The following is a 20,771-nucleotide window of genomic DNA, read 5'->3' as shown; positions in this document are numbered from 1 at the left end:
CATTATTTCTTAATTTTGGGTTCAAAAAATAGAGGTCGTCTTATACGTGGGGGCATCTTATACACAGAAAAATACGGTAAGTCCTACACAGAGTAGACAAAATAAAATATGAATTTTGTTAGTCATGTCCATTAGCTATAATGGGTCTACTCTTGAGTAAGACCTAGCATTGCCCCCACCCCCATCCCGCAGTTTATCCTAACTGTGTTACACCTTGTTTGTAACATTTTTTCTTATAAAAACACTAAATGAAAAACCCATTTATAACCGGGCCTTTCTGCCTCAGCTTGAGGCAGCTTGCAGCAAAATCAATAAGTCTGATCAATAAACATCAACAAAAACAAAGAATATGAACAAGCAGAGGAGAGTAAATAATACACAAAACTACTTAGCAGCGGGGAATCAGGCAAAGGTCCCCAGCTGATATGCAATGGCTTTTAAAACAAACAAAAATACCAGCCAGCCCACATGATCGACAGCATGCAATGGTAGTTAGTATTTGACAGCGTTAGACAGCTGGACAACTTAGGAGATTTGTTTTTTTGAAAAACTACCCTGAGAGACACTCGTGGCTTAAAGCAGTTGAATTTTCAGGAGGAAGTTTTTCCTGCTTAAAATGACACTTTTAAACTTAAAATGTCTTGTCCCAAAATTGCCAGAGTTTTATATTTCTGCAGATTCTGACCACCACCTCTCTCCTGGAACATGAAAGAAAGAAAGAAAGAAAGAAAGAAAGAAAGAAAGAAAGAAAGAAAGAAAGAAAGAAAGAAATCTTGAGCCTGCATACAGGCAGTTCATGTGTCTCAGGCCTGTGTCCTGTATAATCCAAAGCTGGAGCTGTGCTGTGATGAACTATGGCTAAAATGAAGTTGTCTGTAATAGTGGAAATAGGCTGGGCAGGGGGGATGGTCCCCAACAGGGTGGATAAAAATCAATGTTTTTTTTAAAAAAATAAGATTTAAATAAATAAATAAATCAGATTATTATTTTTTAAATTGGATTTTTAAATAAAATGCTTTTGGAGGAAAAGTCTTTCTATAGATAGTTTTCTGTTTAAGTTACATTATAGCCCAACAAAATATTAAAATACAGTGGTCTGTTAAACATTAAAAGCTTCCCTAAACAGGGCTGCCTTCAGATGTCTTCTAAAAACCAGATAGTTGTTTATTTCCTTGACATCTGGTGCGAGGGTGTTCCACAGGGCGGGTGCCACTACCGAGAAGGCCCTCTGCCTGGTTCCCTGTAACTTGGCTTCTTGCAGTGAGGGAACCACCAGAAGGCCCTCGGCGCTGGACCTCAGTGTCCGGGCTGAACAATGGGGGTGGAGACGCTCCTTCAGGTATACTGGACCGAGGACGTTTACTTTAATATCACATTCTATTATTTCTCTTTGGAATTTTGAGATTTCGTGAGCAAATCTCTTTTTCCCTTATCATTTTTAAATCATTCATTTATCTGGACGTGTCGTAACCAATTTAGAATGGAATCTTCAATCTTCTCACCCGCTTCTGCTGTGTATTCCTCCTGAATCTCATTTTAAAAGAACCACCTTGCACTTGGCAAGACACCGTCATCCATTCTGTCACACCACATGGGACCCATTCAGCTAAAAAACACGGAAGAAGTCATATATGTGTGTGCATTTGTGTGTGTGTGTGCATCTGTATTATGTGTGTGCGGTGTGAAGGCCGGATTGTGTATCCAGGTAAAGGGGAAATAAAGCGAGCAGAGAATAGGTTGTCGGCTAATCTATTCGGCAAAAGCGTTAAGGGCAAGATTAAGAAGGAGTAAGCGATGCAGCGGAAGTGGAGAAGCAGGATCTGTTGCAGCAAACTGCCCCTCTCCCAACTACCCCATGTAACTGTACCTTAGCCAATGATCTTACTATTGGACTCTCCATGAGGCCACGGAGAAAGATGAGGTCCAGGTCTCCGGCTCCCATAGAGTTGGGGAGGTCACTGAGGTTGTCCAAGACCTGCTGCATTGCTGTGTAGAGAAACAACAGGGATGTTATTTCATTTTTTATTGGGGTGGGGACAGAAATCATAACAAAACAGGTGCAATCAGGGCGAGCCCAAGACATTCCGGCACCTGAGGCAAGCCACAAAATGTAAACTACCTCCCCACCATAGCCTACAACATTTCTCCAATGAAAATAGAGACGTCCTATCCCATAATAATTTTACGATTCCTGCCCCACCCATCCAGACTCTGCTAATCCAGTAGTACCTCAGGTTAAGAACTTTACTTCAGGATGAGAACAGAAATCATGCGGTGACAGCACAGTGGCAACAGCAGGCCCCACTAGCTAAAGTGGTGCTTCAGGTTAAGAACAGTTTCAGGTTAAGAATGGACCTCCAGAACAAATTAAGTGCATAACTAGAGGTACCACTGTATATACAAACATAATAAAACATTAAACTTTTTTAAAAACAAAAAACATAAAAAACCTTCCCTATACACGGCTGCCTTCAGATGTCTTGGTTTTATAGTTACTTATCTCCTTGGCTCCGCAGTCGGATAACTCCATACCTTCCAACATTTCTCTGAAGAAAATAGGGATGTCCTAAGGAAAAGCGGGACATTCCGGGATCAAATCAGAACCCAGGGAAGCTTTTGTAAATCTGAAACTGTCCCTGGAAAAGAGGGTCTGTTTTCAGCTGCTCTGGGGGCCCTTTTACCTTAGACAAATGCCCTAAATAAATAAAGAATCTTGCTTCATCAGAATACAAATAGGAAGGGGGGAAAGCCATTTCCCTTCACAAAATTTAACCAAACGGGGAGGTATTTGGCACAGCCTAGTCAGTAGTGTGCCCTATATTTCCAGGCCCACTAGCTAATTGAGGAGAACGTTTCATTAACGACGGACACTTTTGTTGATCAATTTACTGACTGGATCACCAATCCGACTTCATTTGCTGTGTTCGATGGGGGGAGGCGGAATTCCCCCTCATATTTGCATTCCCTGAGAGGGAAGGGAAAGCCAGACTGCAGCCTCTCTGCCTTTGTCCACATGCACACACAGAGCGCAAACAAACAAACAAGCAGCATTTTGTGGGTCTTGGCAGACAGCCACAAACATCTGCTTCATCCCCAGATGATAAATTCATTAATACAGGATATAACTGGGGTTCCTCTCTTGCCTGTCAGTCCACAGAGCAGGCAGAGAGGCCTCTGAAGATGACTGACCGCTGTGGGGCAAACGTTTGAGAGGCTGTTGAAAACATTGTGACAGAAATAGCCACACGCAAACGCCAGGCACTAACTGCTGAGAATTGTGAGGCTCTCCCAAAGACGGACGGCCGTTCTTCTTGTGTATCCCACCCCCCACTATAGCGGCTAATTGTCCCTGTGAGTTATGAGGGGACAGGGCAGAGACAGCAGATGGAGAGGGAGAAGCGAGCCAGCAGTTCCCTCTCCTCATGAGGGGGTTTTGCCTCAGCTGGAGTCTCTGCCAGCCCTTGACGGGAGTTTCGGGATTCTCAACCCTGAGGGGGCAGCTTAGACCGTACGACAGTGGCAACCTCGGTTCTCGAACGAAATCCGTTCCGGAAGCCCGTTCGGCTTCCGAAAAGTTCGGAAACTGAGGCTTGGCATCCCACTGGTTGCAAGAGCTTCTTGCACTCAGCGGAAGCTACGTGGCACATTTGGGTTCCAAAAAACGTTCAAAAACGGAAGCATTTACTTCCGGGTTTTCGGCGTTCGGGAGCCAAAACGTTTGGGAACCAAGGTTCCACTGTACTCCAGACTGCAGGGTTCCACATGGCATCTTTTAAAACACTGCTCCCTCGATTAAAAACAAAAAAAATCCTGAAAATAAAAACTATCACACCAGGGAGAAAGGTTCCGAAACAGCACAATCTTTCCGCCCAGAGTGGCTGGGGAAACTCAGCCAGATGGGTGGGGTATAAATATAATAATAATAATAATAATAATAATAATAATAATAATAATAATAATAATAATAATAATAATAATAATAATAATAATAATAATAATTTCCGCAATGGGATATTGCTGCCATATTCTGCTACACCTGTAACAGACCAGGCTTCTGAGGCTGCCTTGCATGCTCAGGTTTGGGGGCTGGGGCTGGGTTGCCACCGCTTCCTGCTTGTTGGCAGGAGGCCTGGATCCAGCAGCCCCCAAGTGCCCCTATTTTCCAGGGACGGTCCCGGATTTACAGAAGCCGTCCCAGTTTCTGATCTGATCCAGGAATGTCCCACTATTCCTTAGGATGTCTCTGTTTTCATTGGAGAAATGATGGAGGGTATGGAATAGGATGTCCCTATTTCCATCAGAGAAATGTTGGAAGATATGGAATAAAGGTAAAGGTAAAGGGACCCCTGTAATGGGTATGAGTTACTCGTGCATAAACTGGTGCCTTTCTCAGCTAATTTGCCTTGTTAAAACTTTCTGACTGCACAGCCCCTTCTCATGGTGGCTGCCTCAGTCACTGGCAGAATCCGTCAGTGGGCGTTTCTTAAATCTTTTCCAACATAAAAGTTGTTTGACACCCAGTCTCCTCCTACTCTCTCTGTGTGGAAGTCTTCTGTGCAGGGTGGGCATGGGTAGCGGAGGACCCGTGCTCTCCTCGCTGGTGTCCGGTGAAGAGTCCTGGAGCCCTCTCGCCGATTCCCCCATCAGCCCCTCTATATCCCTGGTGTTGCGCTGATTTGCTTCCCCATCTGCGGAGCTGCCTCTCTCCCTGCTGGGCCCTTCTCCAACATCTTTTGAGAGCCTTCCCTCCGCCTCTAGCTCCGATGTCAGTTCCCTGACAACCCCTGACCATTAGGTCCAGTTGTGGCCAACTCTGGGGTTGCGGCGCTCATCTCGCTTGCAGGCTGAGGAAGCCGGCGTTTGTCCACAGGCAGCTTTCCAGGTCATGTGGCCAGCATGACTAAACTGCTACTAAACCACTACTGGTGCGGTGGGGCACTGTGTCAGAAACCAGAGTGCACGGAAACGCCGTTTATCTTCCCGCCGCAGAGGTACCTATTTATCAGCTTGCACTGGCCTGCTTTCGAACTGCTAGGCTGGCAGGAGCTGAGAGAGAGCAACGGGAGTTCACTTCACTGCAGGGATTCGAACCGCCGATCTTCTAATGGGCAAGCCCAAGAGGTTCAGTGGTTTAGACCACAGCGCCACTCGCCACCAATGCTTTTGAATCTACTCCTTTCCCCATCCGATGGAGGGGAATGGGCATTCTTCATTGTGCGTTAAGTGAACAAGAGGATTCAAAGCGTGGTTCCAAAGAAGCCAAATGCATTTTCGAAATGTCCAGGGGCACATTTGGAAAGATCAACCCGAAATTGTACATTTCCCTAAAACGCAGAAAGCCGCCCCCTTTTGCCACAACCAGAAGCTATGAATTACCACTTCTTAGTCGTTGTCAACACACACTCCCGATAACTTAAAGAAGGCTGAGCTGTCAGTCTGTTACCAAGATAGGAACGTGCCACCTGCAATAGCTCAACAGGCAGCTGGTGGGTAGCAGCATTTGTGAAGGAATTTAGCTGCCACCAGTAAGCAGCACTTAGTGACAAAAGAAGGTACATATTAACCATGTTCAATCATGGATGTGTGGGGAGATGCCAGGGATGAGGTTTTGGGGTCAACCCAGTTTCAAATGGGAAGTGTAGATAGGTATGCATTAGCACATCCTAACCAGGGGGCTGGGCCCCTATTGTCCAGTTGGCTGAACTGTTAGTTCAGCCAGAGTCAGAAAAGGTATTTGGAAAGCTCAGTTGCTTAAAGCGTGGTGCTGATGACACCAAGGTTGCAGGTTCGATCCCCGTAAGGAACAGCTGCATATTCCTGCATTGCAGGGGGTTGGACGAGATCAGTGGTTCCCAACCTTCTTTTGGCCATGCCCCACCTAAGCATCTCTAAATTCCTCATGCACTGCCCGCCCCCCACCGGTGGCATATAATTCTTATTAGTCAAAAAGGGAACTCCTATTCACATGGAGGAAGCCTAAAAGGCCATTGGCTTGGTCTAAGCAAGCTTCCAAATTGCCCCCCTTAAAAATCAAATTGCTCCCCAGTGGGCCATGTGCCCCATGTTGGGAACCATGGGACTACTTAATAATAATAATATTTTAATAATAATTTATAATTTCTATAATAATAATTTATAATTTCTATAATAATAATTTGCTATTTCTGCTCCACCCATCTAGCTGGGTTTCCCCGGCCACACTGGGCGGCTGCCAACAAAAGATACATTAAAACATCAGGCATTAAAAAAACTTCCCTAAATAACAATAATTATTCCTCAGGATCCCTTCCAGCTCCGTGAATGCAAAGAAAGGAGGGGAAAGCGGACTTTTATTTCAGTTTAACCAAAACAGGCATGATGGCATCTTTCCCTACACGAATGCCACTCAGAACATTCACAAAGCTTCCAGGTTATGCAGAACTCTTTCCTTGCACAAAGCCTAGATGAAGAAGCAAAGCTCAGCGGTTTTGCATCTGTTTTGCATGCAGAAGCTCCTAGGTTCAAGCCCCAGCATTTATGGCTGCCCATCTGAAAGCTGACATAGAATCACAGAATTGTAGAGTTGGAAGGGACCCTGAGGATCATCGAGTCCAACCGAGAGGCAGAGCAAGGTGGGTGTGGTCCGCCCTGGGTGTCATCCCTGGGGGGGGGGGTTGACATCACCACTGCCCCTGGGACACTAGCCCCTCCCTCCAGGTGCAAGCCCACCACCGGTCCAACCCTTTGCCATTGCAGGAATTGCCATGGAATTCTACTCAATATTGATCCAGAGTAGATTCCAGTGTATAGTTAGCAGAGTAACAACTTAAACACATTGCAGGATTCCCCCCCAAAAAAATAGAGCAGAGGCAATTGTATTTCCTCCAGAAGAGCTTTACCGCTACTGAAAGCATATGAGCATTATGGTCACAAATCCAATACATTCAGGATTGGCACAGCCCATAAGAAATCCAGTTGCGGAAGACTTAACTTAAACTTCCAATAACTTATAAGAAGTCTAAACCTTAACACTAAGCATACAGACCACCACACCTGAAGGAAGAGAGACAGAAAGAGAAAGTGAAACCGAGGCTCCTTCTGGCCTTACTATTATAGTCGGCATGACCTTGACAGAGAGAGATAAGAAAAACTAAGGCCTGGGGGCCAGATCCAGCCCAATCGCCTTCTAAGTCCAGTCCATGGACGGTCCAGGAATCAGCGTGTTTTTACATGAGTAGAATGTGTGCTTTTATTTAAAATGCATCTCTGGGTTATTTGTGGGGCCTGTCTGGTGTTTTTACATGAGTAGAACGTGTGCTTTTATTTAAAATGCATCTCTGGTTTATTTGTGGGGCATAGGAATTCGTTCCTCCTTCTTTTTTCCAACATATAGTCTGGCCCCCCAAAGATCTGAGTGGACCAGCCCCCTGCTGAAAATGTTTTCTGGCCCCTGGATAAGAGAGCCAGTTTAAGCCTGCTGTACAGTGGTACCTCGGGTTACATACGCTTCAGGTTACATACGCTTCAGGTTACACACTCCTTTAACCCAGAAATAGTGCTTCAGGTTAAGAACTTTGTTTCAGGATAAGAACAGAAATCGGGCTCTGGCGGCACAGCGGCAGCAGGAGGCCCCATTAGCTAAAGTGGTGCTTCAGGTTGAGAACAGTTTCAGGTTAAGACCTCCAGAACGAATTAAGTACTTAACCTGAGGTACCACTGCACTCAGCTTCTCTGAAGGAATAACCCAAACTTCACGAACCTTCTGCTTGCTTCTTTCACACAGAGAAGCTCCCAGAACCTTCCTGAATTAAGTAGAATAGGAAAGATATCTACACATCAGATCAACACTTTCTGTACTAAGAAACGCAAACTGACAGAAATATGCATTTTGTCCCATGCAAGGATCGAACCTGCAACCTTGGCACTATCAGCACCACACTCTAACCAACTGAGCTATCCAGGTCATCTTTGCTACAGCAGAATGTGTGGCTCGGCTTTTCACCTCTCTCTCTCTTTCTGTCTCTCAACTGGCTGCTGTTGCTTCCACCCCTGGGTAGACAGAAAGCAGCTTCCACAGAATTAACCCTACTAAATATTTCACACATATCTAGGGCGGAGCCTTAATCTGGAACACCAGGGAAGTGGGCAACATTATCATCCCCACAGTCTCTTGCCTCGGGGACAGCTATCTCCTACCTCCTCTATGAAGCTCCGATTTCAGAGAGGAAACGAAGAACCTCTCTTCCGAAAAGAGGTCACTCACTGGGCTGCCATTCACAGCTGTCTTCTGGAAAGATGCTGAGGGCACTTCTTTCTGCTGCCGTGGCAACCGTCTCAGGGTACCACAGCCCTGCTAAGATTGCTCTCAGCTCAGTTTTGCAGCGGAACCAAAGGCAAGGGGAGGCAGTTCTTCCCCACCTCTTTTCTAACAGTCTCAAATGAGGCAAAAAAGAATTGCCAGACAATGAGATGCAAAATATATAAACACTGTGTGTGCGCATTTGTGCCTGCTTACGAGAGCAAGTAACACTTGTCAAGGGGGTTGGCTTTGTGAATTGTGTTCTCTCTTGTACTGCCAGCAAATTTGGACTGAACTCTGATGGGGCAACAAGTGAAACTGGCAGATTAATTATACAATCTGAGGTGAAACCAGAGTATAATACTGGTGAGGCTCGCCGACCTCCCGCAAAAGCAAAAATTTGACCTTTTGCTGTTAGGCAAAGACCAGAAGAAGACCTGGATGGTCGCCAGATTCTGTGTGCAAATCTGTAGACGCAGACTATCGCTCAACTCAAAATAGTCCAGTATGAAAATCCCCAAACCCGGTTCCATAGGTGACTCTGAGTCAACTCCCTGGGATAGTTTATTGTTGCACAGTGTGTCTAAATTCAAATAGAAGTTCTCCCCCTAGAGGGAGACTGTGAAACTGTAACTAATTCCAGGGAGCTTGCAGCTGTCTCAGATTACAATCGTGGGAATGGACTTGTGACCTTGTAGGACAATGTATTCAGAGGCTCTATTGTGTGCTCTCTGTAAAACAAGTGCCCTACTGGAACAGTTAAGTGAGAAGATGGATTTGATGACTAATGCGGCCAGAATTTTTGAACAGGCAGTGGGAAACTATGTGGAATTAAATCAGGAGTGTGTCCTGACAGAGCAGATGAGAGAAGAGGATGTTGCTGAATCTTGGGCGTCAGAGATGGAGGGAGCTGCAGCCTTGCAGGAACAAGAGTTTTTGGACTTGACAAATGAACTTGGGAAAAGCCAGATTTGGAAAGATAAAGTTTGGATTGGTTTGGAAATGGGGGGTTGGATAGACCCCCCTATGCAGGGATGTTTGGACTTTCCGAGTCTGGCAATGGGCCGTGAGATGCTAGGAGCTGTGGGGGCTCTCAATTTTGGAGGGATTCTGAAATATCTTCTTAAATACCACATGGAGTTGAGTCTGGACTATGGAAAAGGGGCTGATTTGTTGAAAAGGGTCAAAAACATCATCAAGCTGGAGTTCCAACGAGTGAAAGGAGAACATGAAGAAGAGCTGCGGAAGGGACATGGAAGAGATTTAAGGGCCTTGGATATAAGGTTACCAGGTTAATGCGCTAGATCGATGGGATAAAAAGGACTGACAAAACCCGGGACCAGGAGGAAGGGACGCTGGATGAAGATTGGATTGTTTTTATTTCTCTTTTTATTACCAGGATTGTTTTATAAAATTGATGAATGTTAGGAAAATGTTGGAACGAAATTACTTGGCTCTAGCAAAAAGGTTTAAAGAATTAGGTAAGAATATTATGGTTGTGAGAAGTCGGTAAAAATAAGATTTAAGTTTTAAGTTTTTAAGGTTTTTTATAAGATAAGATGAAAATAGATTAAGATAATGTAATGACAGAATACTATGAAATATGGAAAGGATTTGCTGTGATAATTATTAAGCAGGATACAAAAAAAGGGAGGAGGAGGAGGTCAAAGAAAGAAGGTAATGAGAGTTGAGGATTTGAGAATGATGGATTTATTTTTGTCTGTTTGCGGTGTATTTTTGTTTTTTGAATGTGGTTTGTTTTTTCTTTGTTTTTTCTTTTTTCTTTTTCTGCTTTGTTTTTTCTTTGTAATTTCAAAAATTTTCAATAAATATATAAATATATATATATATTCTATTCTCTGACTGCTGGTCTATGACTGTAATAAACTGATTGGAAAGGGCAGGTTAATTGATTTGGACCAGAAGCTACCGCCCTTTAAATGTGATATAAATGTGCTTTGCTGCCATGAACCCTCACTACTACTGTGCATTAAAAATGGGCTTTCACCACCCTGAATGTCTAGCTAAAAAGATCGCTCAGATTTTAAACCAAATATGGAACCTTCCCAAACACTTGCATCCCAGACACCTAGGAATCTATTTTTAAGTACATATATCCCACTTTTAGGCTACAAACCCTCCCAAAGTGGCCAGAAATCAAATAATTGTCTATTCCGCTTGGTTCTCAAAATTATAATGTTGTCTCTTTAAAAGATTGCTGCCAGTGTTTTTTAGGAACTGGGTGCCACTTCCAGCTACAGAGTACTTAAATCTTATAAGGGTACTTAAATCTTATAAATGGTACTTAAATCTATCAAGCCTGTTCAGGCTGGATTTGAGCCAAACTTTACCAGCAAAAGTTACCAGAGAACTTTCAGTCTCCCCTCAAACTGTTGGAAAGTATCAGCACAGGAGAAAATTTGGAAAAATGCCTCCCCCAGCCTACACACACACACACAACCTGAGCCTACAACTGGGGGGGAAGGTCACAACAGTAACACCCCAAGAGTGCCTTGCTTCCCTCATAGTCACAGCCTTGGATTCAAACAGAAATCAAGCACCCCTCTGACTTCCTAATCTACCACTTTCCTTCTAGCTTTTAGTTCACACCACCCAACTCTCTCCACTCTGCCCTTTGTCCTTCTCACTATTCGAGAGTTGAGGGAGGAACCCCACCCATTTGTTATCTGGCACAGACCCACTTCCTTTGTTCCCTTAATGGCCCATCACCCAGGCTATCGCTTCGCCAGAAAGCTAGCCTGGCTTATATTTTAACAGTTGCTGAATAGGATGGAGAATTCCAGGTGCCAACTACGGATGCAACACAAATTTATCTTGACTGTTGAAGAAAGGTGTGGTCTTGATTCCTGCCGCCTCCCAAGCCAGTTTGCTAGGACTCTAGAGGCTCAGATTCGGAAATTTAAAGGGTGGAGCCTGGTGAGGTTTGGGCAAAGCCTGGTTAGCATTCAAATATGGCGCAGGGCATAAGAAGTAGCTGTCTTGCCAAGATATTTTGACCATCTACTCTAGATGATGATGATGATGATGATGATGATGATGATAATAATAATAATAATAATAATAATAATAATAATAATAATAATAATAATTACTTATACCCCGCCCTCCGTGGCTAGAGCTGGCCTCAGGGCAGCTAACACCAATAAAATTTCAGTAAAAACATAATAAGAAAAAAGAAAAAGAGCAATTTAAAATACAGGCTAAAATGCAATTTAAAATGCAGCCTCATTTTAAAATAGCCGATAAATCAAGACCATAAGGGGAGGGAAAAATAAAGGTCAGACCTAGTCCAAACCAAAGGCCAGGTGGAACAGCTCTGTCTTGCAGGCCCTGTGGAAAGATGTCAAGTCCTGCAGGGCCCTAGTCTCTTGTGACTGAGCGTTCCACCAAGTCGGGGCCAGTACTGAAAAGGCCCTGGCCTGGTTAAGACTAACCTAACCACCTTGTGACTCGGGACCTCCAAAATGTTGTCATTTGTGGACCTTAAGGTCTTCCGTGGGGCATACCAGGAGATGGGTCTCCACTACAGCAGAGTGTCTTTCCCATCACCTGTTATGTGATTCTCCCAGCTGGAAGTGCCAGGGAATGAATGGGGGACTTTATGCACACTCCCCCTGAGCTATGGTCCCTCCATAGCTGGTGGGCAGCGCACTGGCAGGGTTTGGAGTGGGGATTAGAGCCTGAAGGCTCAGAGGCGAGGCTTGATCAGCATGGGCAGAGCTAAGGAGAAAAGGGCTAAAGCCAACCAGATAACAGCTTCGCTGCTGCCACTAACTCAGGGGTCAGCAAACTTTGTTAGCAGGGGGCCGGTCCACTGTCCCTCAGACCTTGTGAGGGGCCGGACTATATTTTGGGGGGGAAATGAATGAATTCCTATGCCCCACAAATAACCCAGAGATGCATTTTAAATAAAAGCACACATTCTATTCATGTAAAAACACACTGATTCCCGGACCGTCTGCAGGCCGGATTTAGAAGGCGATTGGGCTGGATCCTGCCCCCAGGCCTTAGTTTGCCTACCCATGCTCTAACCAATCACCCCAAGACCTACTTCTTTCACCTGCAGGTGCTGAGAAGACAACCAAAACTTGAGAACCTGAAAACCATCCTGCCAAGTTCAGCATCATCCACAGTGTCTCCTTCATATTAACCAACTGGAGGATATGATGATGATGATGATGATCAGCATCGCTCCTCATCCAGATGTCAAATGTCTAAAATATTCCATTTCTGACAAGCCTGAAATTGTTAGCTGTGAAAATACATTATTTTGAAGTGTTTTCCAATATTCTGAAATGGTTTAAAAGATTGTATGTTTGTGTTGAATTCTATTGTTTTGCTGTTCTGTTGTCTTCCGCCTTGGGCTCCTTTGGGAGGAAGAATAGGATACACACACACACAGAGAGAGAGAGAGAGAGAGAGAGAGAGAGAGAGAGAGAGAGAGAGAGAGGGGTACCTTGCATCTCGAACAACTTGGCTCCCAAACAAATCAGCTCCCAGACAATCAAACCCCAGAAGTGACTGTTCCAGTTTTCAAACAATTTTTGGAAGCCGAACGTCCGGCACTTTGGTTTCTGTACATTTTGGAAGTTGAATGGACTTCCGGAATGGATTCTGTTCAAGAACCAACATACGCCTGTATATATATTCAAACATTTTCACTGAAGCATGGCAATCATATGAATCCCTGTACTTCTTGAGGCTTTGAAAAGAGGCCAAGATGCTTGGGGGGGTGCTTGTTCATTCTCCCCTTGCCTCCCTCATGAGCTCCACTTGATGCAGGGTTTTTGCACAGGAAGCCATCAGTTTTCTAATCTCTTTAAGATGCTCCCTGATTTTCCCCTACTCCTCCCCTTCCCCGGCGCCTGCTCTATTACATCCTCGTTTCTGTGGCAACGAGGGGAAGAGATTTGCATCCAAGGTTACGCTAAAACTAGGGATGGATGAGAGAAAGATTTAAAGAGAGAAGCAGAGACAGAGAGAGACGGGGAGACAGACAGAGGGAGCAGAACTCTGCCTGCAGCCCTGAACCCAAATCGCACCAGCACATCAAATCTCTCAGAATGGGAGAAGTCACAAACAGGAAGGGGCAAATAAACCCAATTTCTCATTTGTCCAATACTGAATTCAGTTCTCGGCATGTCCATGTCAGTTTTGCAATGTGTTACTTAAAAATAAAAGCACCCTCATGACAATTCATCAGCATTTTAGTGCGAAGTTCTCCATATATATATGTATATATTAAATATGCAATTTTGCCTGATGCGCACATTTTCTGCAAAGCAATTTCCCCTAATATAAGGTAAGGCAAAAGGTAAAGGATCCCTGGACGGTTAAATCCAGTCAAAGGTGACTATAGGGTTGCAGCGCTCATCTCGCTTTCAGGCTGAGGGAGCCGGCGTTTGTCAACAGGACAGCTTTCTGGGTCACGTGGCCCGCAGGACTAAACTGCTTCTGGCACAACGGAACACAGTGACAGAAACCAGAGCACACGGAAACGCCGTTTACCTTCCTGCTGTAGTAGTACCTATTTATCTACCTGCACTGGTGTGCTTTCGAACTGCTAGGTTGGCAGGAGCTGGGACAGAGGTACGGGAGCTCACCCTGTTGCGGGGATTCGAACCGCTGACCTTCTGATCGGCAAGCCCTAGAGGCTCAGTGGTTTAGAGCACAGTGCCACCCACATTCCCCAATAGAAAACATTCTTGTACCCCTATTATATGCACACAGAGCCATGCTTTACCCTAGCAGATGGGTTTCTGTACTTGGCTAGAGAAAAGGAAAGGAGAGAGGAAATAGGGGCTGCCTAATATCCAGACTGGGACGCAGGTGGCACTGTGGGTTAAACCACAGAGCCTAGGACTTGCCGATCAGCGGGTCATCGGTTCGAATCCCCGCGATGGGGTGAGCTCCCGTTGCTCGGTCCCTGCTCCTGCCAACCTAGCAGTTCAAAAGCACGTCAAAGTGCAAATAGATAAATAGGTACCGCTCCAGCAGGAAGGTAAACAGCGTTTCCGTGCGCTGCTCTGGATCGCCAGAAGCGGCTTAGTCATGCTGGCCACATGACCCGGAAGCTGTATGCCAGCTCCCTTGGCCAATAAAGCGAGATGAGCGCCGCAACCCCAGAATCGGTCACGAATGGACCTAATGGTCAGGGGTCCCTTTACCTTTACTTTTACTATCCAGTCTAATAGGTGCTGTGGGTATGTATGAAGGCTGTTTGGAAGTCTAGCCTGCAAACTTCATCCACAGTTGTGGTAGCTCTCAGCTTAGGGCAAGACCTGACACTTTCACTACCATGTGTGGTTAACCGGCTTATGCAGAGCTGTGAGGATTACAGGCTGCGCTCCCTGTGTAATCAGAAGATTCAGAGAGGAGATATAATTGGACAGGCAGGAGCTTAGAAATCGAGACAAGAGCTAGCAGGTAGATGCTGAGGATGAGTGCAGAGACTTGAAACCAAATGGCTCCTGTGGTCCATGAGATGTGCCCCCTGGGAGCAGAGGCATACGAAGGGGGACGGGGGGCCCGGGTGCCATCCCTGAGGGGGTGTGACAAAAAGGAACACCACGGGGGGCTCTCGCCACCACCCCCATGCACGGCAGCTCATCACTGCACCTCTGGCGCACTCATGTCCCCAAAGCTGTGTGAAAGCTCCTCTTTTTCCTTGGTTTTTTTATCAGCATCACTTGTGTGGGTTCTCTTACTATTGGCTTGTTGTATTTCCTTGGTGGTGAGAGAGGCTGCTGTTGTTGAGTTGTTTAGTCGTGTCCGACTCTTTGTGACCCCATGGACCAGAACACGCCAGGCACTCCTGTCTTCCACTGCCTCCCGCATTTTGGTCAAACTCATGCTGGTAGCTTCGAGAACACTGTCCAACCATCTCGTCCTCTGCTGTCCCCTTCTCCTTGTGCCCTCACTCTTTCCCAACATCAGGGTCTTTTCCAGGGAGTCTTCTCTTCTCATGAGGTGGCCTCAGCTTCAGGATCTGTCCTTCCAGTGAGCACTCTGGGCTGATTTCCTTAAGAATGGAGAGGCTTGATCTTCTTGCAGTCCATGGGACTCTCAAGAGTCTCCTCCAGCACCATAATTCAAAAGCATCAACTATTCAGTGATCAGCCTTCTTTATGGTTCAGCTCTCACTTCCATACACCACTACTGGGAAAACCATAGCTTTAACTAAACTAAACGGTAAGAGAGGTTAGTGGTGCCTTAGGATGTGGTTGGTTGTCTTTGGTTGGCTGTAGTGAGGTTTGTTTTTGTGTGTGAGTGGGGGTAGGGGTGGGTGTTTGGATCAGGTTAGCCAGATTGACCCGTATGCTGCCAGGGGATTCTTGTTGTTGCCTTGTTGGACTATGTATGTGATAAAGGGGAACCATACCAGGGTGAAGGCATCTTCTTCTATTTGTCCCCATGTCAGTTTCATTTTATTGGTTAGTTTTTCTAATAAGGCTGTTTCCCATACTATTTGATCCCATTGATCCATCAGGGATCAGCAACCTTTTTCAGCCAGGGGCCGGTCCATCATCCCTCAGACCATGTGGGGGGCCAGACTATATTTTTTGGGAGGAAATGAATGAATTCCTATCCCCCACAAATAACCCAGAGATGCATTTTAAATAAAAGCACACATTCTACTCATGTAAAAATACCAGACAGGCCCCACAAATAACCCAGGGATGCATTTTAAATAAAAGGACACATTCTACTCATGTAAAAACACGCTGATTCCCGGACCATCCATGAGCCGGATTTAGAAGGCGATTGGGCCAGATCCGGCCCCCAGGCCTTAGTTTGCCTACCTGTGATCCATGCTTACTCCCGACAGGTCTCTCCAGTGTCTGGCTATGATGTTTCTGGCTGCTGAGAGTAGGTGGGTTATGAGCTCTTTATGATGTGAGTGGGCATTATTATCTTGGGAGATGTTTAGTAGGGCCAGTTCTGGGGTGACTTCTAATACTTGCTTAGTTATTTTGCATATTTCTTGTAGGTACCTTTGAAATTTGAAAGAACAAAGGCCGCCTCCTTCAAGGACAAACCACGTTATGATGTACAGCTGTGTTCGAAGTTATTCAACCCCCGTCGCAAACCACGTTTGTTATCAAAATTCGCAGACTTTGGGCTGTTTCCAAATCAAACAAAAGCAACTGAAGTAGCCCAACAGCATTTCTGAAACAAAGACCACATGGAACAAACTGCTGTGTGAATGGAGTTGCAGTTTCTCTCAAAATATGCACCTTTTTGAGTCAAGATGAGTGTCGGAATATTTGGAATGGTGAAAATCCCAAAAGTTATTGACAACAAGTCTGTGCCATATACACAGCACCCTGACTATCAAGTACTTCCCAAACGATGTTATAATCTTGTCCTCAGCGCCAAGAAAACAAAAGCACAAAAGACAGTTTATGAGACACTCGTAGGAATGACAACAAACTCTGAGAGCCCCACTTAGACTAAACACCTCAAAGAAGCTGGAGGGAAATTAAGATACTCAGCACTGTTCACGCTCCTGCTTATATTTCCCAGCAACAATAAGAACTTTTGATGCAAAACACCGCGGAAAATGAAGGCCACGCAAACCCTGATACAAAAAGCAGAATGAGTCAGGATCATGTTACGCCATGGGAAAGTGCACTCGGCTTCGCAGCAACAAAAGCGAGGGCAAAGGAAAGCAAATACCTGCACAGGACCTCATTTTGATGTCTGCTACCTTCTCCCCCCACTGAATCACCAGGGCTGGGTGGTACGTGGTTTTCAACATCACAATGTATCATCGACCAAATATCGCTATATACTGATATATCACAATGTCTGGAATAAGGATGGAGCTATCACGCTTTCTCCCACATGGTGAGTCCCAAGGCTGAGGCCAGTTCTCGGATCTGTTGTGGACTGAGATATTTCTGCATCTGGAATCTGTGGTGCAAGATCTGCAGCTGTTTTTGAGAGAAAGCGGTGCGAGTTTTGCTCTTCTTTCCTCCTTGCAGTCAGATCTGGGGAGGGGGCGGCTTGTTGGGGCTGTTTGCAGAATCTGGTGTATAATAAGTGAATAACCCAGAGCTGCAAGACCACGGGGAGAGATCTGGGTTATTTCTGGGGCCCTTCCCTTCCGGGCCGCTAACAGCCTCGGGGGCAGGGAATCCCCCAGAGCAGCTCCCCTTCTCCATCTCCTCCTTCACCGAGGACCAGTAGTAACCGTCATAGCCCATGTCAGCCGCCGCCGCTGCCACCCCTGCAAGGTAGACCCGGTAAGAGGCATTGAGGGCCAGCGGGATGCTCATGAATGGAGGAGCCGGCAGGACCCTTCGGAAGCCTGACTGGAGCACCCTCTCCCACATGGTGATTTTTGCATAGCAAAGACACATCACGATTGGTGGTATATATCGCCAGGTCAAAAATTATGAAACCAATATCTTGATATGGACTTCAAAACAGTTTGGGACGGTATATTGCCCAGCCCTAGAGGCAGACTCCTTGGCTTCAACATCAGCCCCAAAGAACAACAACAATGAAGTCTTCCACCTCACACTGCTCCATTTACTGTCTAGCCCGGGGGGAGGGAAGCCTGTGGCCCTCGAGATGTGGCTGAACTACAACTCCCATCATCCCCGGCCATTGGTCATGCTTTCTGGGGCTGATGGGAGCTGGAGTCCAGCAACATCTCGAGGGCTTCCCCACACCTGATCTGATGAAGAGCTCTGGAGAACGCAACAGCTTTCCCACTGTTTTGTGATATTTTGGTTGGCCTAATTGAAGGTACCACCCTACGGTGGATTTTAGAATTTCCTTATATACCTTTACATATAGGCATGTTTGTTTTCTATAGCTGCTTTTGCGAGCTCCCCGCCCCCCCCCCCATCATCAAGGAAACTTTTCCCACCTGGATTCGTCTGCCAAGGTGTGCTTGCGAGCAAGTGTTTGGTCCCAGCCGTAGCCCTCTGTGGATACTTGCAGGCACAGTCATAAAACGGTACAAAGCAGATATTTGGGGAATAACCCGTAGCACAGTCGTACCTTGGAAGTCGAATGGAATCCATTCCGGAAGTCCCTTCAACTTCCAAAATGTTCGGAAACCAAAGCGCAGCTTCCGATTGGCTGCAGGAAGCTCCTGCAGCCAATCGGAAGCCCCAGCGGACGTTCAGCTTCCAAAAATGGTTCGCAAACCGGAACAGTTGCTTCCAGGTTTGCAGTGTTCGGGAGCCAAAACATTCGAGAACTAAGCTGTTCGAAAACCAAGGTACGACTGTACTCGGAGTGGAGCAGGTTTGGGGATGCTGAGATAGGAGCAAGTCTTTACCTGTCTCAGAGTCGGTGGAAGCAACAGGCATCTCAGCAGCTGGGGATGTTTGCGCAGTGTCAGAAGTTCAAGTGGCTGGCGTTCCTTCTGATGAGTCTTCTTGGCGGTGCTGTGAAGAGGAGAGAAATGGAACAACTGATAGATGGTCTAGGGCAGGCATGTCCAACTCCCAAGAGATTGCAATCTACTCACAGTATAAAAGAAACTGACAGTGATCTATGCTTTTAGGGAGCCAAAGTTCTTGAGCTTTTTTTAGGAAGCCAGAGTTTTTGAGCTTTTCTTTTGGCAGAGAGATATAACTAGGGGACCACAGATTGACCTGTTGGACATGCCTAGTCTAGGGCATGAGGAGGGCAGCTTGTCTTGTCTGTGCCTACAACTACAAGATCTGCCAACTGCAGAAAGGCACCTAAAATTAGAGAACAGGGAACTCTGAACATGTTTTGAATCTAGGGCCAGAACGGAGCTGAGCTTACAAAACCAGCTCTCATTTCCAGAAAGCTGGGGAGGAGTCAGTCGAGGCCACCAAGAGGCGCATTCAGAGGGTCTACTGTACTGAACCCAGAGACAGCAAATGCCTGTCATGGGCTGGCTGGACACAGAGGGATGGTGGTAGGCACCAGCTGGGGAACCCCCAAGGGAAGAAGGCTCAGAGCCCAGGGGAATGGTGGTGGGATGATGATGAGGGAGAAGATGGAAAAGATTTGGAAGAGGTGTCAGAAGCAGGAGAGGTAACAGGGCTTAGTGAGCAGGGAGAGTCTATGGCAGAGAGAAGTCCAGAATCAGCAGCAGAAGCAGGAGAGGAAGGAGGCCAAGAGGCAGAGATGAGTCAGACTGGTGAAGAAGCTCCGCTCCCCCCACCAAGTCTCCCAGAACCAGAAGAAGTATGAAGAGAGAGCAGCAGAGACAGGCACTGCGGCGTAGTCTCAGATTGCTTGGGAAAGACCCAGGGGAGGAGAAGATTTAGGCAGCCGGGGACCTTCTGCTCCCACAACTGCCTCATAGGGACAAGCCCTACCTTGAGAAGAGCTGGTGTGCTCATTAGGCTTTGTGTCCCTGAGCAGGCCTTGTTCCTCGTTCACTGACTCTGTGTGATTTATTGCTGGCTGACTCCCTGACCATGCCCTGGTCTCTGAGCTTTCATTGTTGAGGACCACTTCCCCTTACTGGTAATTGGTCGAGGACCTAATGTCCATAATGGGCAGAGCCAATGTCAGTGGTGGGCAGAGCCAGAATTAAAGGCAGGTGGGTCTCTCTGCGCTCTCCGCTTAAGCTTTGATGTTGGAAAGCTCCTCTTTAAGAGCCTTTTAAAACCATTAAAAAGCAGGCTGAGATTGTCTACCCACACTGCTAACAGGACCAGGCCTAGGTTTCAGGGAGCTCTAGGCAAAACACCTCTCCCAGTGTACCCACTATCTATGTTTTGAAGATCAGCACTCCAGGAAAGGGAGCGAACACTTTCTTCCCTTAACCTTTTACAACCATAGGAATCTGTAGCTCCTTAGAAACTAGTCGGCTAAGAAATCTCAATAATCATCTAATGGAGACCTAATTGGGAGACCCCAAATGGGGGTTATATGACATGAGTTCCTAAGTCTGCCTCCTGCATCTCCCCCTCCCATTTGATTCTGCTTTGGGATGCTGTCCTTTTGGGTATATTCCATTTGCGGAGTTGTGACTGCTGCTTGCAAGCCTATGGAGACGCTTCTGACAGAAGCAATAGACTCAGGATGCTCGGGATAAGGCATTCGACTCCATCGCGGGGGATTTGCTGCAGTGGCGCTTCTCACTACACTGCTTATGATTTTTGGATTGTTTTCTTTTTGCATCTCTTAGCAGTTCTTGGACTGCTCCCTGTGCTTTCCCTGTACAGGATGGCCTTTATTCGTTGCATCCTCTCCCTTCTCGAAACTGGAGCTGAACAGCTCAACAGATGCTCACACTCAAAGCATAAAAATAGTCCTAAGCTAGCTACTAACCATAAGCAGGCGAAGCGGCTTTTCAAACTTCGTGCAGCTTTACCTATTTAAAACCAGGTTGCTACAAGGGGTTGAGCAGCCTGCACCAGACTTACACTTCCTTTGGGAGTATAACGCTGAGGACACTGCCTCTGTGGGGCAAAGGCCCACCCCCAGAGAGGACCACACGCCATCTCCAGGCAAGGGATAGATGAAT

The 20,771-nt window shown here is 46.3% G+C and overlaps 1 protein-coding gene across 5 annotated transcripts in view; it reads right to left on the bottom strand.

Annotated features, from left to right (window-relative positions):
• MPP2 (MAGUK p55 scaffold protein 2) overlaps positions 1–20,771 on the bottom strand; it is a 79,200-nt gene that overhangs the window by 45,169 nt on the left and 13,260 nt on the right. For 4 of the 5 annotated variants that reach the window (XM_081166495.1, XM_081166496.1, XM_081166498.1 and 1 more), the window contains exons 2-3: positions 18,597–18,705; positions 1,868–1,986 (exon numbers count right to left, since the gene is read on the bottom strand). In XM_081166495.1, coding sequence (XP_081022621.1) covers positions 1,868–1,986; positions 18,597–18,627 — 150 coding nt within the window. In that variant the 5' untranslated portion in view covers positions 18,628–18,705. The remainder of the gene's footprint in view (positions 1–1,867; positions 1,987–18,596; positions 18,706–20,771) is intronic. The other variant, XM_081166499.1, reaches the window with a different exon arrangement.

This window comes from Podarcis bocagei, assembly GCF_964188305.1.
Source record: "Podarcis bocagei genome assembly, chromosome: 13".
Taxonomy (NCBI): Eukaryota; Metazoa; Chordata; class Lepidosauria; order Squamata; family Lacertidae; genus Podarcis; species Podarcis bocagei.
This window is presented reverse-complemented; position numbering and strand designations above follow the sequence as displayed.